Source organism: Arachis ipaensis, chromosome B03 (assembly GCF_000816755.2).
Source record: "Arachis ipaensis cultivar K30076 chromosome B03, Araip1.1, whole genome shotgun sequence".
Taxonomy (NCBI): Eukaryota; Viridiplantae; Streptophyta; class Magnoliopsida; order Fabales; family Fabaceae; genus Arachis; species Arachis ipaensis.
Window position 1 is genome coordinate 109582608 of NC_029787.2, and position 14514 is coordinate 109597121.

The 14514-nt window shown below is 35.6% G+C and overlaps 1 protein-coding gene, 1 long non-coding RNA gene and 1 pseudogene across 2 annotated transcripts in view; 2 read left to right on the forward strand and 1 right to left on the reverse strand.

Annotated features, from left to right (window-relative positions):
• LOC107630875 lies at positions 12-5458 on the forward strand (annotated as a pseudogene).
• LOC107633531 (magnesium transporter MRS2-3) overlaps positions 5640-14514 on the reverse strand; it is a 13181-nt gene continuing 4306 nt past the window's right edge. Inside the window, exons 3-5 of the mRNA XM_021117385.1 lie at positions 6964-7564; positions 6662-6878; positions 5640-6273 (exon numbers count right to left, since the gene is read on the reverse strand). Coding sequence (XP_020973044.1) covers positions 5986-6273; positions 6662-6878; positions 6964-7564 — 1106 coding nt within the window. The 3' untranslated portion in view covers positions 5640-5985. The remainder of the gene's footprint in view (positions 6274-6661; positions 6879-6963; positions 7565-14514) is intronic.
• On the forward strand, positions 10579-11914 carry LOC107630876. Its single transcript, XR_001618427.2, has 3 exons — positions 10579-10882; positions 11306-11394; positions 11570-11914. It is a non-coding gene; the product is annotated as an uncharacterized LOC107630876 (long non-coding RNA).

The window sequence follows — 14514 nt, forward strand, 5'->3', positions numbered from 1 at the left end:
ATATTTAGTTGCACGGACTCTCTAGATCTTCATCATCTTTCAAAAGAGCAAAGAGAGCGACAAAAAGATAGGAATCAGTGGAAATGAAAATATGGTCTTTTACTAATAATTTGAAGTCTTCGCTTCTGAAAATTCTTATTCTTTTCCAAGGAAGGTAAAACAGACATAAATAACGAAACCGCTTTTTGGTACCCCACAGCTTTATATAAAGTCCAAAGCGAGCATTGCCACTGAGGAGTGAGTGAGGAAGGGTTCTGGAAATAACGGAGGAAGAAGCTAACAAAGTTCATAGATATTTATTTGATTGGCAACTAACAAAGTAGATAAACAAGGAACAGCAACAGGATTAGGATTATTCCATTCATTCATTGTTCAATTCAATTTCAGTCTCCGATGGGTAACTGCTTCTCCGACGTCCCCGGTGGCCGCGCTGCCATCGGGGGAACTGCCCGAGGCCTCCTCAACGCCATCGACGCTCCCAACGACGCTGTCGACAACTTCCTCAGGTCCCGCGGCTACCACGGCCTCTTCTCTCAGATCGAGGTTCCTCACTCTCTTCCGCTTCTTTACCTTCCACCACTCCTACTCTTACCTAACTAACTTCTCTTATGGTAACGTTTTTGTCGTTTTGTTGGCAGCTGTCGTTTTCTGCTTCCGGCTTGCGCGATCGAGATGTTCTCTCTAAGGTTCGTCGTTTCGAGCATCAATCGTCGTTTATATCTTTGTTCTGTTATTTCTTTCAGCTTCAGTTTCATGTAGTTCAGTTGATGAATGTCAATTTCAGTGTTGCAAGACCAGAATTATCTCTTGTTTTCTGTAACGAGCTCGTGATATTTTTTTTTTAAAAAAATAAAGCAAAACAAACAAACAAACAACGAAATTATTGCAAATCCATAATTCATTTTAGGCAATTGTGCAGGACTATTTGATTATGGTGACGTTGCATTGAAACTACATATATTTTATAATGAAAATGGGGCCAGGCCATTGTTATTTCATTCTGGTTTTGGATTGTTATCTTTTCCTGCAAAATTGTTGTGATGGTAAATACGGTCACCATTGACTGTTTGTGTGGCTGTTATTTGCTGTAGATTGATCCAATGATGGTTCTTTATACAAGAGGGAAACATGGAGCACTTGAGGAAATCGGCCATACTGAAGTAGTTCTGAATTCTTTGGATCCTAAGTGGATTACTAAACACTTAATCATGTATCGTTTCGAGGTTGTTCAGTTTTTAGTGTAAGTTAAATGCTTATATTTATACTTCTAACAAGGCACACTAGCATTTTGTTTTTTCACTAGGAATCATTCTGTAAAATATTTTTTATCACAGGTTTCGAGTGTACGACATTGATACTCAGTTTCACAATTTGGATGTGAAGGTATAGTGTTTACCTTGGAGACTCTTGAAGTCACCCTTTTTCCTTTAAGTTCAAGTGGCTATTTAATAAAGATAATTTTACATGTTATATTCTAAAGTGTAACCCTTTCTTAATAGGATTGTGAATTTTACTGTTTTGTGACTTCTTTATGATTCTATGCATACAACTGAACCTGCTTAAGTTTTTTCTTTATTGGTTGACATTCTGCACAATCTTTTCATAAGGTTGTGAAACAATATATTCCTAGTTATTTCCAAAACTATACATTGATTTGCTATGTGGAACTTTTTACTTTCTCTTTCATTAGATGTGATAACAAGTTAAAGCATAAAAGTCCATATTTGTAAGTTTTGATTGACTTATGCAGATGCTTAAGCTAGAAGAGCAACAATTTCTAGGTGAGGCAACTTATGCATTATCGGAGGTAATGTGGAAATCTTTCAGGCTATTGTGGCTGTTCAAGTTTTTGTGGTCTGATATCTGACAAGTAAATAAAAATTTCATTATACTCTCAGTTAAGCTGTATCTTCATGGCTTCTCACTATCTCACATTTATTACTTTTTCCCCCAAATCCCAATATATGCTGTTTGAAAGTGCTTACCATCTCAGTCTTTGAGTTAATAGCTTACTAGGTAACTGCCAAGCATATTGAAAAGTTTTTCAGAAAAGACGAGCATTTCATAATGCATACTCAAATTATGATGCACTAGCGCCTTATTCATTTCTGAAAATAAATTATCTTCCCAAGAACTCTTCCCATCAACAGTGACAGTATGGCATCTGCAGATAATTATAAAGTCTGATCGATCATTGGCATCAGAGCTACATAGAGAAGATCCTATCAGATCTATGCATTCCCAAAATTGCAGGAAGCTCTTGGTGCATGCCGAGGAATGTGTTGGCTCAAAGACTACAGTAGAGATGATATTTAGGTGCTCAGATTTGGAAAATAGGGATCTTTTCTCAAAAAGTGTATGTCTTAGTTTTTCCTTTTCTTGCTAGGTGTTATATGGAAAGCCAGTTATTATATAAAATAAGACATGGTTTTGTTTTGTCTTGTAGGATCCTTTTTTGATAATATCAAAACTTGTGGAAGGTGGTACCCATATTCCAATTTGTAAAACAGAAGTTATAAAGAATGATCTCAGCCCACAGTGGAAGCCAGTGTTCTTAAACATTCAACAAGTAGGAGGCAAGGTACAAGGATCACCCTCTTAATTTATTCTTTCCGTAAAACTATAAAAGTATGGAAATATGGCCATGTTTTATGAGATTATATATGGAATAATATGTTGAACTTCATGATTTAGACACAGTGGAAGCTCTCTCATTTTTTCGTTTTTATTATATACAGGACAATCCTTTGATACTAGAGTGTTATAACTTCAATACCAATGGCAAACATGATTTGATAGGGTAATTGGCAGTTACTTTTTAATTTCCTTCCTCTGTTTGTTCCTTTGTCTATCAATATACTTTCTAGGCTGAAATGCTTCTTTGTTTTATCAGAAAAGTGCAAGAGTCTTTGGCATTGTTGGAGAAGCTTCATGCTAGTGGTCAAGGAGGAACTTTATTTTTGCCTACTGGCGGTGGTCATAATTCTCATAACAAGGTTTTATTATAAAGTTTATTTGTGTCATGAATCCTTATTTCTTTCTCTAAAAAGTATAAAACATATTTTTCTATAATACAGGTATTAAAGAGCCGGGTATATCTGGACAAATTTTCTGAAAGTGTCCAATATAGTTTCCTTGATTACTTGTGGGTTTTGAATTGAACTTCTTGGTGGCCATTGATTTTACAGGTACAGCTCATATCCTCAAATGAAGTGTACCTTGTTATTTTCTAGATTTCTGTAGTTGTCAACATGAGGGGCCTTAGATATACCAGGATGACAAAGGTTTATGCATTCTTAATCAAATATAACTAACCTCCTGGTTTATCAGCTTCATTGCTTCAAATGGGAATCCACGCCTTCCAGATTCTTTGCATTATATCGATCCTTCAGGATGGCCAAATGCATACCAGAAGGTGAGAACTGAGAAGTGATCTTTAGTTTGAATCATTTGTTTTTCCAGCGATCCTTGTCTTGAACTTGTCACAACTTTATTTCTAGGCAATTGTTGAGGTTGGAGAGATGCTACAGTTTTATGATTCAGACAAACGATTTCCTACATGGGGATTTGGTGCCTGACCAATTGATGGTCCTGTTTCCCATTGTTTTAACCTCAATGGAAGCAGTCACTATTGTGAGGTAGATATGCTACACCTGTTCTTGCTTTTGTTTTCACTTATCATAAAATAGTTCATCATGATTGAAGTTCTGTGTTTAACAGGTGGAAGGGATCCAAGGAATTATGATGGCATACGCAAGTGCCCTGCTTAATGTTTCTCTTGCGGGACCAACTCATTTTGGACCTGTCATAAGCAATGCTGCACTTACTGCCAGCCAATCTGTAGCAACTGGTGCAAGAAAGTATTTTGTTTTGTTAATAATCACAGTAAGAAATAAGAATTAGAACTTTTTTATTTCTCTCTAGAACTATGTAGCTGCAATTTACTCTTCCTCTAGTCTTTTTTCTTCCATGTCTCTTTCCGACATGCGCCTTGTTTCAGCCATAAAATCATAGCAGAGCTAATCACTCTATATCTGTGTTGCATATGAGAAAAAATTCTTCTTTGTCGTGACTTCTAAGCCTGTGATGATTTTTTGCATCATCTTGCTTTTCCACTGCTGATGCTGACATTTAATTGACATCACTAGGATGGAGTGGTGACAGATCTCCAAGAAACAAAAGATGCCCTTGTTAAAGCCTCTGACCTACCATTATCAATCCTTATCGTTGGAGTTGGAGGACTGATTTCAACGAAATGGAGGTATGAAAACATGTCGCCTTTTTATACATAACTGTTCCTCATGGGAACTGTGATCAGTATACCACAACTGGTTTTTTTAGTTTTGCTATTCCTTTGAATAGATTTTAGATGCTGCCAAGGGGGAGAGACTCGAAAGTTCATTCGGACGTGTTGCTTCACGTGATATAGTCCAGTTTGTTCCATTTCGAGATGTTCAAAGTAGGTATCAGTTTGTAATTTCTAACTCACAAAGTCTTTGCAATCTTCCCATTGCAGGTGGAGAAATTTCAGTAGTTCAAGCACTTCTAGCAGAATTACCTACTCAATTTTTATCGTACATGAGAAACAGGAATATCCAACCGACTCTCTAAGGCATGTAAAGAAGAACCATTTTCAAACTACATAGTAAAACGTTCTATCCATTGATTGTTGTGCCATTTCAAGGTCCTCGCAGTATATTAAATTGAAATTTGGCTAAAGGGTGCAAACTCGCGCTTTGTGCTGAATGCTCATTTAATTGAAGGTCAAGAAGGGTTTGCTAGCCAACTGCATTTATCTAAGATTGGTATCTGTCTGAGCGAGCTTTATGGGTAGGATTTCCTTTCCTTCTTGTACTCATGCTTTTCTTCAAGCTCTGGGGAAAATTTTAGTCGTTCAGTGAACGTTGAAATCCAATAAGTGAAAATATTTGTGAATTGATACTTTGATGCAAGTTAGATCATTGATGTCTTTAGGTGGAAATTGATTATATCCATGAAGTTAGTAAAGGTTACTAGATGGAAATTTTAAATTTATCATAAAAAACAGGTGGGAGGGTGGACACAAAGAATATGATGGACTCACCTTTGTAGCAATAAGGGGAGCAGGACATGAAGTTCCTTTGCATAGATCAAAACTTGCTCTTTCACTTTTCAAATCCTTCATAGCTGGAACCTCCATGCCCACTCTTCAGCTTGTCAGTGACTCCTAAAATATGCATCTCGAATGTAGTGCCTCTTGGAATGATCATTTGGCAATGTATTTTCATTTTTCTAACTAGGGATTTCTTATCCAATGAATAGCTTCTCATACCACTTATACAGATGTATACCTTTTTTTATCCCTAGAAATCAAGAGACTGTAATTTTTGTGTATGTGATCTTTGAAGTCAAGCAAATCTCATCATTGTAACAAATCTCATCATTGTAATAAGATCAATAAAATATACATGCTTTGAGATTTACAAAAATGTTAACAATTAATATTTTGTTTATAATTTTGTTACTCAATGATAAACGATTAATAACATCTTTATTCATGTTTAATTTGTTTAAATTTTGGCAATTGATCAAATTAAAGTAGGTAAACTATCAAAGAGGAAAGAGCCAAATGTAACTGCCCCATAATCAGGTACTGAAAATGAAAATTAACTGGATATTCTCTTCCAATTTAAAGCTCAGGTAACAGCCATGAACCCCTCATTGTTCTTTCTCAAGCGTTTCTAAATTTATTTCACAATGAAAATGAATAAGTCTATGTACAGATCACAAATAACTGGCATGTTTCTACCTTAATGACTTTCTTTCGATCTAGTATAATATTTCCACAGACAAAATAGTTGAAGATCACAAATAGAAGTAGCAGCAGGTAATGTGGTAATGTAGCAATGATGCACTGTATTATTAGAATTTCAGGTGGATAAAAAAGGAGTGATTTTTGTATAGCATAACATTTCTTCTATGTGTGCACATAAACAGGGCGTGCAGCTACTCGAGCAAGCGTTTGTACTTGCACCAGGCAATGGCAACCACATACAAGAAAATGGTTCCAGCAGCACTGCCCCCAACAGTCCAGAAGAACTCTCCATTCCCGGTAATATTTGAATCAAATAGCTCAATATGAATGTTCATGCCAAAAATACCAGCGACAACGACAAAGGCACTCACTACCAGAGTTGCTGTGGTCAACATGACTCCCATTTGGAGCAGATGATTCTGTTTGTCATCCAGCATTATGTTGATGTAGTCCTCTGTGTCGTCCACGTATTCCCTTAGCTTCAATAGGATCACCACAACAAAACAACATCAAAACCAATCTTATCGTTAAGGTAACATGTAAATCACAAGAAGCTCACCAGACCAGAAATATGTTGGTTAAAATTTGTTTTAAGCATTTTCTTTGAAAAGACCATAGCCTAAAACTACCAAGGCACAATATTTGCCTCTATTACCCAAAAAGAGAAATTGTCCCTAAAATTTTGAATCTCTAACATGTTTGGATCTTTTGCAAGTAATAACAAGCAAAATCCTCAATTAGAAACCAGACAAGCGTCACAATAATTCTTGGAAACGGGAATTAGTTGCTTATAAAACACAAGATTAAAAGGTAAATGGTAGTTATAGGCAACGGAAAAGGGCATGACAAAGAAATGAAAAGACATACAGTAGAGAGCTTGTTGAGTGTGCCATCGATTTGCACAAAATATGCTTCCAGGAGCATCTCAAGCTCCTCCACATCAAGATGCTTAGTTGTGGTACTGTAGGTAGTGCTAGCACGGCTGTCCCTGCTAACTCCCACTAATAACCTGTCATCATCATGTTGATGATCGTCATCGCTTGCAGCAGCTCCACCCTCTTCCAATGATATTTCAGGAGGAATGCTGCTAAATGGAGAATTAGAATCAGTAAAGCAGTACTAACTAACAAGATTCAAGGCAAACAGAAAAGATTTACATGTACGCGTGCCTGTCATCGACATCAAGTTGATTATGGTGGTCATTGTCAACATCATCATCATTTATAGAGGAGGCAGAAGAACTGTGGAGCTGTTGTAACTTGTCGGTGAGATACATCTCAGCCATATCGTCGTCGTCATCGAGCAAGTGTTCTAACTCATCCCTTACCTTCTGAACGCGACCAGTGATGGCAACAAGGCGGCTCTTAATTTGACGAACCCGTTCCAAATTGAGAGTACTGATCTTGGAAGTGAGCTTGTCCAAGGCAGGGTGGGCCTCCTGTTCCAGGGTTTTTGCCTCGTTCTCTAACACACTGCACGCAGCCTCCAGGCAGGCCTCCAGTGCCACAAACTCGAACGGCAGGATCTTCATGCCATCGCCATTCTGGATACCATTCTGCTTCGATTGGGCTTTCACTTGCTCCCCAACGGGATCGGTATCTTCATCTTCATCCTGTCCCTCTCTTGATTGCCCTTCTTCCGAGTCGTACACTTTGCTCAACTTGAAATCATCCGAAGCCGCAGCTGCCGCAGCAGCTCCCTGGACTTGGTGGTGCCGGAGGATCCTCGAGTGGAGCTCCTCCACGAAAGGGGTCACGGAGGGGTCGCGGGATAAATTTAAAACACTACATAAAATATCATCAACCAAATTCATATGATCTTATCAAAATACATACTCAAGTTAAATAATAAAAAGAATATCTAAATATTAAATACCAACATAAAGATTTATCAATCATCAAATGCATTGTTATGAAGAGGATTAGAATTGGCAGTATCATTCGAAATAGGAGGATTAGGATTGGCAGGCAAGTTATTGTTCACAGATGCATTGTTCTCAGCAATTGCTTCTTGATTAATACTATCATCCATAACTGAAATTAATAAATCATTCACAAAATTAAAAACAGCAGTAGCACAGCCAGAAATAAAAAAATTATCATTCAGCACCAAACAGGACATTCAGCAACAAAACCACCATTACCAACAGCATTCAGCATTCAGCAACAAAAACACCATTACCAACAGCATTCAGCAACAAACAGGGCATTCAGCAACAAAAATTAGCATTCAACAACAAAGTGTCATCAATCAAATCCATATGATCTTATCAAAATACAATCTCAAAAGTTAAATAGTAAAAAGACATATATAAATATTAAAAACCAACATGAAGATTTATCAATTATCAAAATCCGTAGATTAGAAGAACCTTGTGACTGACTATTATTCGAACTAGGTGGATTAGGATTAGCAGAATCATTTGAATTAGGAGGATTGGCAGATGAATTATTACTCAAACAGGCATTATCAACAACTGCTTCTTGATTAATATTTCTATCCATAACTAAAATCAATAAATCATAATCCAAATTAAAAACAGCAACAGAACGGCCAGAAATCAAATAATCATCCATAAGACCATAGAACAGAATCATTAACAAATCCATTACTCAATTTCAGAAACAAATCCATTACTCAATTTCAGAATCAGTAACAAATCAGTAACAAAAGCACATATTAGAATAGAATCAGTAACATATCAGAAATCAATCACTAACTTCAGAGTTCAGATTCACAAATCCCTAATTTCAGAAATTGCATATTTGAGTAATTAAAAACGACGATCACTAACCATCGAAGAACAAGCATGAAGAGGGTTTGGTTTCTAAACAGACAATAAAAAAAACAGGAAGAACAAGCACTAGCAGTGAGCATTGACCTTCGACGACGACAGAGAGCGGTTGAGCGCAATGGACGACGGCGAACAGGCGACTGATGAGAGCGAACAGGAGATGGATAGCGAACAGGGGATGGTGAGAGCGAAGTAACGAACGCCGATAGCACGAAGACGGAAGTTCTTGAGTACGACGGAGGCGGCAACAGCAGTCTCTCACTCCGACAGACGGCGACAAGATTGGCGGAGGCTAGGGTTTGCTTTCTTTGGTGGAGGCTATGGCATTTGGGTGATGACTATGGAAGGAGTGGGAGAAGGGAGCCAAACGCGTGCAATCCCTTTTTTTCCTAAGGAAACGGCGTCGTTTCTTGTAAACCGGCCTGGTCCCGGCCCGCTTTGACCGGCCGGTTCTCGGCCGGTTCAGCGGTTTGTATCCGGTTTCTAGAACAGCGGTTTCTGCTAATAAACCGAACTGCCTAAGCTACCGGTTCGTAGTTTGACCGGTTTTCAGAACATTGATTTTTTTTGTTCTAAATGGCAAAATGGCGTCGTTTTCTAAGAACCGGCCAGTTTTTGGTCCGATCCAACCAACCGATTTCCGGCCAGTTCAACGGTTTTAAAACAGTTTTGTATTAACGGTTTTAAGAGGATGATTGGATCGTTTTTCTTGTCGGTTTTCGGTTGAACGGTTGAACCGGTTGGTCTGGTCCGATTTTTAGCACTATGCAAAAAACCCTGCTGCATTCGCAGAAACTATGAGAGGAGTTGTCGGTAAGTGATGGTGATTAGTAAATCTGCTGGGCTTTTTTCTGCTGTTTCAGAAAAAATTTTGGTATATGGTGTTTGGGCTTGCTTTTTTGGTTTGATCTGAATATTGTGATCCATACGATATGATTAAGTTATGGACTATATATGAAGCAGGAAAAAAAATGATATGGACCTAAATAATAATAATGGAGTTAAACTAAGCCTCACTTGTAGACAAGGATTCAGGTTCTTAGATTCGCCGCCCAGTGAACATGTTCTGTTCCTTATGAATGATGATGTTAAAGGGAATTTATGATGGACTGATATAGATACGGGAACACGACACGATACGAAATATTTCGATACATGAATTTTAAAATTTTATAAGATACAAGGACACACATATATATAAAATATAAAATATTTTTTTAGATAAAACAAAATGATATTTTGATATTTTATTGATAGTAAAACATAAGTTTATTTTTTAATTGATTTTAATGTCTTATTTTAATTATAGAGAGTATTTAAAATATTTTTATTTTAGTAAATAATAATATATACTATTTCTAAATTTATTTCAAGAATACATGTTGAGAATAAAGTTAGACATACTGACACGTGATGATATTTATGTGTATCTAAGCCTATCTGATTTTTTTTTCGTTTTTTATTAAATTGGATACACACTATCACGTGTATTTTAATTTTTTTTTTAATTTAAACTTCTCATTTCTTAAAGTAGTACGTTTGTTTAACTTGATTAATTAAAATTACTTATTTTATTATTTATTTTGCAACCTTAATTTCCAATACTTTTAAAATTAAAAAAAATATAAAATTCAAAATTATTTGTTTTCAAAGATTTAATGGTTTCAAATTCTAAAATTTGAAATTAAAAAAAATTAAAATTTAAAATTATCTATGTTCATTGATTATGGATATAGTTTCGTGAGGACGGCAATGCGTAGCACTCACCTGAGACCAAGGTTCTGAAAACTGGTTCGAATCGGCCGGTCAAACTGTGAACCGATGAGAATTACGGTTCGATCATATGCTAAAATCGCAAAAATAAAAAATAGAAATTGAACCGCTAAACCGACCAGAAACCGATAGGTCGGACCGAACCGGGACTCAGCCCCTTTTCTGAATATTACCAAAAACGCTGCCGTTTTGTGAGCTGATCTACTAATAGTCTAATACCCTAACCATTACCAACCCAGCAACCCTAACTCACTCCAACGGCGCAGCAGCAGCACACACTCCCTCCCTCCCATCAATCTCGAGCTCGTCGTTCCTCTCAACGCCAGCTCACTCACTCCTCACTTCTCGTTCAGTCGCCGGACTGCTCTTGCCGCGTCACAAGTTGGAGCTTCAAAGCTCACTCCCTCACTCTTGCTCGTGCAGCTAACGATTCGGCAGTGGAAGCACAGTCGTTGGGCTCGCCTCCTGCCTCCGTCGCGAAGCTCTGTTCCACCGTCACCAGCGCCATCTCTGTTCCACCGGTCAGTGCTGCTCCCCCTATTGCTAAGGATTTGTTCTATTCTATGCTTCTAGCTGTTGTTACTGGTTTTAGGGTATCTATGTATTCTTAAGTTACTTTGGTGAATTTGTTAATTATTATAGCATTGTTCTGATTTATGTGATTTATATTAATTATAATTTATATTAATTATAATTTATATTTCTGATTCTGATTATTCTTGGAATTTTGATTTTGTTCATTATAATTTATATTTTTGGATTGTTTGTGATTTGATTTCTGTGATTTCTTTAAAATTTTGTGATTCCTGGGACTGGCTTCAATTCAAGATGGTATTGTATCGTTTCTGTGAATCAATCTCATTAGGGTTTGGTTTATTGATTCTTTCACTCTGGGGTGGTGGATTGGATTATTGTTGATAAGATTTTATGACTTGTTTCTGTAGATGGTGTTGTGATCAATATGGTTGTTGGTGGGGAAGTGGTCGAAAGCAAAGCAGTTTTCATTGCTGAAAAAGCTTGAACTAGAGAATCTGTATGTTGTTTCGTTATCCTTTTTCTTTCGATGTGTACTAGAAATTTGTAATTCAAGGAAGGTAGCTTGCTTAGAATCTCCATTAGCCTAGGCACTAGTAGTGTCATTCTGTTTCAGTAAACTAGTAATGTCTCTCTTGTAACTGCCTATTGAGTCTAAAATTCTTACTTTTCAGAAAACTGGAACCAAGATCAAGGAGCTTAGTTTGCTGGAAAGCATCAAGAGCAACCCATCAGAAAGTAATCATATTTTTTATGATCTAAATTTAATGTTAGAATTCATAGATGAACCTTTTTTCTTTGAAGTAAATAAAAATAATAATATTTTCTCCACTATCAAGAATATATTCAAACTTTTCAGGTGAGACTGTTAACTAGAAATATAGCAGTGTTAATGCATATGTTTGTAGTTTTTATCCTTCAGTTCATATGTTGTGATTGTGTTGATTTTTTTTGTTATTTTGACTTCTGAGTTTATATTTGAATGAGATCATAATATTATGGTTCAATGTGATTATTTATATTTTATTTATTATTTTATTATAAAAAGATTTTTTCGGTTGAATTACGGTTGAACCGGTTGAACTAGTAAACCAGTGAATTAGTAGCTAGAACAGTTCAATGACCGGTTCGGTTTTCAGAACCTTGCCTGAGACATTGAGTATGGTCTAGTGAGGATGGCGAAGCGTAGCGCTCACTTAAGACCAGAAGTGTGGTTTCTCCATAAGAATACGACACGCTCATGGAGGGAAAGATTTGGATTCCCTATGAGGACAGCGAATACTGAACGCTCATAGAGGGAATGATTTGCGAACATAGGGACGGCGATGCGTAGCGCCTATTTCGGAGATGTGGTCGGGTTGCGGGTATCCAAACCGACACGTGAGTTCATAGCCTGCTTAGGATAGACATGCATAATAATATCTATGCATTTGCATTTGGTTGTGTTTGTTTATTTTATTTTTGTGATTGTGCTGTTTGTCTTATTGTGACTTGTTTGTGTGTTGAATTGGGTCTTTTACTTGTGCTATTAGGTTGCGAATGTATTGAGGTGATTAAGAGCTGCTGATGTGTGAAAATTAATTATGTGGTTGAGAGAGGGTTAATATCATAGTTGTTGGAACCGAACCGGTGATCAAACCGGTCAGGTTACTGGGTCACTGGGTCATTAGTTCAACTGGTGGATCACTGGTTGAACCGGTTAATCCGGTCCTATGTAAATAAAAAACAAAACATAGTCAAAAATTTAAAATTAAAATTTAAAATATAAATTTTCATTAAAATTTTAACAAAAATTAAGTCTCAGATCACCGACGATCTAATCATCAGATCGAACTGGTATAAGGTTTGGTTTATTAGTTTTTTGGTCGAACCAGCCGGTCTAATCCTATTTTAATAACTACGGTTAATATGACTAATTTTATAATTGAAATCATTTAAATTTTATAATTTTCTACTAATAATACTAAATAAATAACCCTTAAACTTTAGGAATATGTTTGTTTAATTAAAATTACTTATTTTAAAATTTATTTTACAACGTTAATTATCAATACTTTTAAATTTAAAAAAATATAATTTTTTTTATTTTTCAAATTTTTAATAATTTCAATTTTTAAATTTATTTTACAACCTTTATTTATTTCAAATTTTATAATTTTGCACTAATAATACTATTAAATTTATATTTTAGTTAAAAAAATTGCAAACTAAAATCAACTTTAAAAAACTTCTAAATCAACATAAGTTGAATAAAAGTTATGAGATCTTTAATTAACTAAACACAATCTAATTTATTGTATTTTTAAATTTATTTTACTATCTTTGTTTATTTCAAATTTTATAATTTTACACTAATAATACTATTAGATTTATATTTTAGTTTAAAAAATTACAAACTAAGATCAACTTTAAAAAACTCTAAACCAATATCAGTTGAAATTTTCCTTTTTCCTTCCCCCTCAACAATGTCTCTATTTGGGGGAGGGTTGGATCTTCTTTATAAAGACATCTTTCGGATTGTCCTAATCCCAAGAGGTAAATAATTTATTAAAAAAAATATAAGAAAACAACTATATCATAAGTAAACTAAGACAACTTAACTCCACCAACTAATTAATCTCATCTCAAATCAATTAAAGCAATTTTTTATTGTGCCGTTAAAAAATAACAATTTTATTAAACATATCTTATTAAAATAACACCTTTATAAAACAATTCCTTAACCTGAACCTCATCATCAGTATTGTTTTTAGGGTTGTGATACTGTGATGAAGCTTCTTTTTCCCAAATAAGTGCTGAAATGAGTTTGTTATGTCGAAAGAGGAACGCGTGTTGCTGCTGCCAGACACAGAGACAAGAACTGAATCAAATCAGCAGTGGCAGGAACCTGTCCGAACTGATGCAGTGTTTACGTTATGGAGTGGCATAATTAGCATGGATTAGTTTGTTCTTAATTATGCTAACAATTGAGTTGGATTTTTTGGTTGGAGTTAGGCCCTTATTTTTTCAAGTGATCAGGATTGAAAATGTGTATACTTAATCCAAGCAATTTTGGCATAAGACTTTTTAAGGATGCAGCCGAGGCTTGGTGCTAGTGGCAGGATCTGCTGCCTCGCAAGTAGCTGCACCTGGGTTCAAGTCCTATGAGAAGAAAAATGAATCCTTAAATGAACTCATGTAGTGTGTGTGTGAGTGTACTGTGTGGGTGTGTAATACATGAGTAATGCCTAAGATTATGGGCTGTCTAATCTATCTGACAAAAAAAAAAGGATAATAATAATAATAATAATAATAATAATTAAAGATGTGGTGAATGTTAGGACTTTATCTGAAACAAAACTCACATTCAGGAGTGTCCCACCTTCTTTTTATGAAGTGGGCCAAAAAAAATGAAATTAAATTTATTATCACTTCTTTCCTAAAAGAGTTTGTCATCATGCCTATTTTTAGTTTTTTACACATTATTTTACACATATTTTTAACATATAGATATTTAATGTCAATACAAAAATTTGATTCCAAATATATATTTTTTAAATTTATAATATAAATAATAACTTTTATGTTTTATTATTTTCATTTTTTATATTCATACAACTAAATATTAAGTTGTTAACAT